The sequence below is a fragment of the Peromyscus californicus genome, unplaced genomic scaffold (assembly GCF_007827085.1).
Source record: "Peromyscus californicus insignis strain IS unplaced genomic scaffold, ASM782708v3 Scaffold_3__1_contigs__length_106647218, whole genome shotgun sequence".
In the NCBI taxonomy this organism is placed as follows: Eukaryota; Metazoa; Chordata; class Mammalia; order Rodentia; family Cricetidae; genus Peromyscus; species Peromyscus californicus.
In genome coordinates, this window is record NW_026294551.1 from 49,733,896 (window position 1) to 49,735,428 (window position 1,533).

The window sequence follows — 1,533 nt, forward strand, 5'->3', positions numbered from 1 at the left end:
ACAAATGCAACACATCTTTACATAGTTAAACAAATACAGCATAAACAAATGTAACACATCTTTGCCTAGTTAAACAAATATTCTACAACACACTTCTTTTGATAATTTACTCCTAAGTTTTTTGGGGACTTGTTTTTTTTTTTGTTAATTAGCCTTTTTAGTTTAGTTTAGTTTAGTTTTGTTTTGTTTTGTTTTAACTGAAGGTCCCTTATTGGTCCTGCTTCCATGAGTGGCCGAGAACAAGGGGAAGGGGAGGCAACCAGCTGGGCAGGGAGGGTCATTTCCACATCTCATTTACACACAGAACTAAACAGACAAGCACAGTCACTATTGTGGTTAGAAGTTGGCAGCATGGGATGGAGGCAATGAAGAGTAGGGGTGTCGTTAAAAAAGCTCCCCCCAAACTGGGTGCCTGGGAAGGGACTTGGTCTGCTTCAACCCAAGAGGAATCAGAAGATAAAAGCAGTTTGGGAAGGCCAGAACCGTCAGGGTGGAGGGAGGGGGGACGGTCCAGGGGGTGGGGGGGACATTTGGCAACTGGGGTGAAGGGATTACCCTCCCCCTGCTGGGATCCCCCCAGCCCCTCCGGTCTGGCAGGAAAGGGGCAGCCTGCAACACCCATGAGCAGGTCTGGGGCTGCTAGATGCTCCAGGCAGGGGACTGGAGGCGGCTCACAAAGGCTTGCCCTCCTGAGAGATCACAGCGCTGCCACCTAGTTTTTCTGCCAGGGTGCAGCGGTCCTTGACCTCCTCGTAGCAGTTGGCTTGCAATTCATGCTTGATTCCTGTCAGCTTCTTCTTGATGGCATCCTTGGAGCTGGCATAGATCATTTTGCTCTTAAGGGGTGCACTCTCTGGGGACCAGAAGATGAACACCAGGTCCTCCTTCTTGTTCTCCTTGGTCTCATAGATTGCATCATAGAGAGCATAGCGGCAGTCCTTGTCTGGCAGCATCTTGACAAAGGTGGTATAGGGGTCATCCACAGTCTGCCCCACATCTCCTACCAGGATCTCCTTGCCCTCCTCCAGGATGATGTTCTTCTTGTCCTCACTCAGGCAGAAGAGCACTGCCTTCTTACGTTTCTTCACTTCTTCTGGCATTGAAGACTTGCGCACTTTCATGTCATTGAACACCTTGATGACACCATCGGAGACAGCCACACCAGAGGCCATGTTTCCGGAAGCGAAAGGGAGACAGGGAGAGCTCCAGAAGAACTGAGCCGCCGCAGCTGCTGCCGGGATCCGACTGAACTGGGGACTTGTTATTGTTTTGAAATGGAGTTATAATAAGTAGCCCAGCTGGCCTCTCTCTCCTGCTGCTACCCCCTCCCAGTGAAGGTGTGCCACACATTTCTGCTAGATTTTTCTATTAGCCGTGTAGACTGCAATTTGGATGAACTCATTTGTGGTTTACTGGTTTTTGTTGTCATAGTTGACTCTTTAGGATCTGACTTGTGTGAGACCCTGAGTTGTAGATGGATCCTTCCCTTTCCAGACTGGGAGCTCCAGGCTCTCGTTGCTTGCCCAGCTCTCT

The 1,533-nt window shown here is 49.6% G+C and overlaps 1 protein-coding gene across 1 annotated transcript; it reads right to left on the reverse strand.

Annotated features, from left to right (window-relative positions):
• Positions 1–412: 412 nt before the first annotated feature.
• LOC128121812 (cofilin-1-like) lies at positions 413–1,245 on the reverse strand. The gene has a single exon (XM_052756826.1). The coding sequence runs from the start codon at positions 1,170–1,172 to the stop codon at positions 672–674; it is 501 nt and encodes a 166-aa protein (XP_052612786.1). The 5' UTR covers positions 1,173–1,245; the 3' UTR covers positions 413–671.
• Positions 1,246–1,533: the final 288 nt, after the last annotated feature.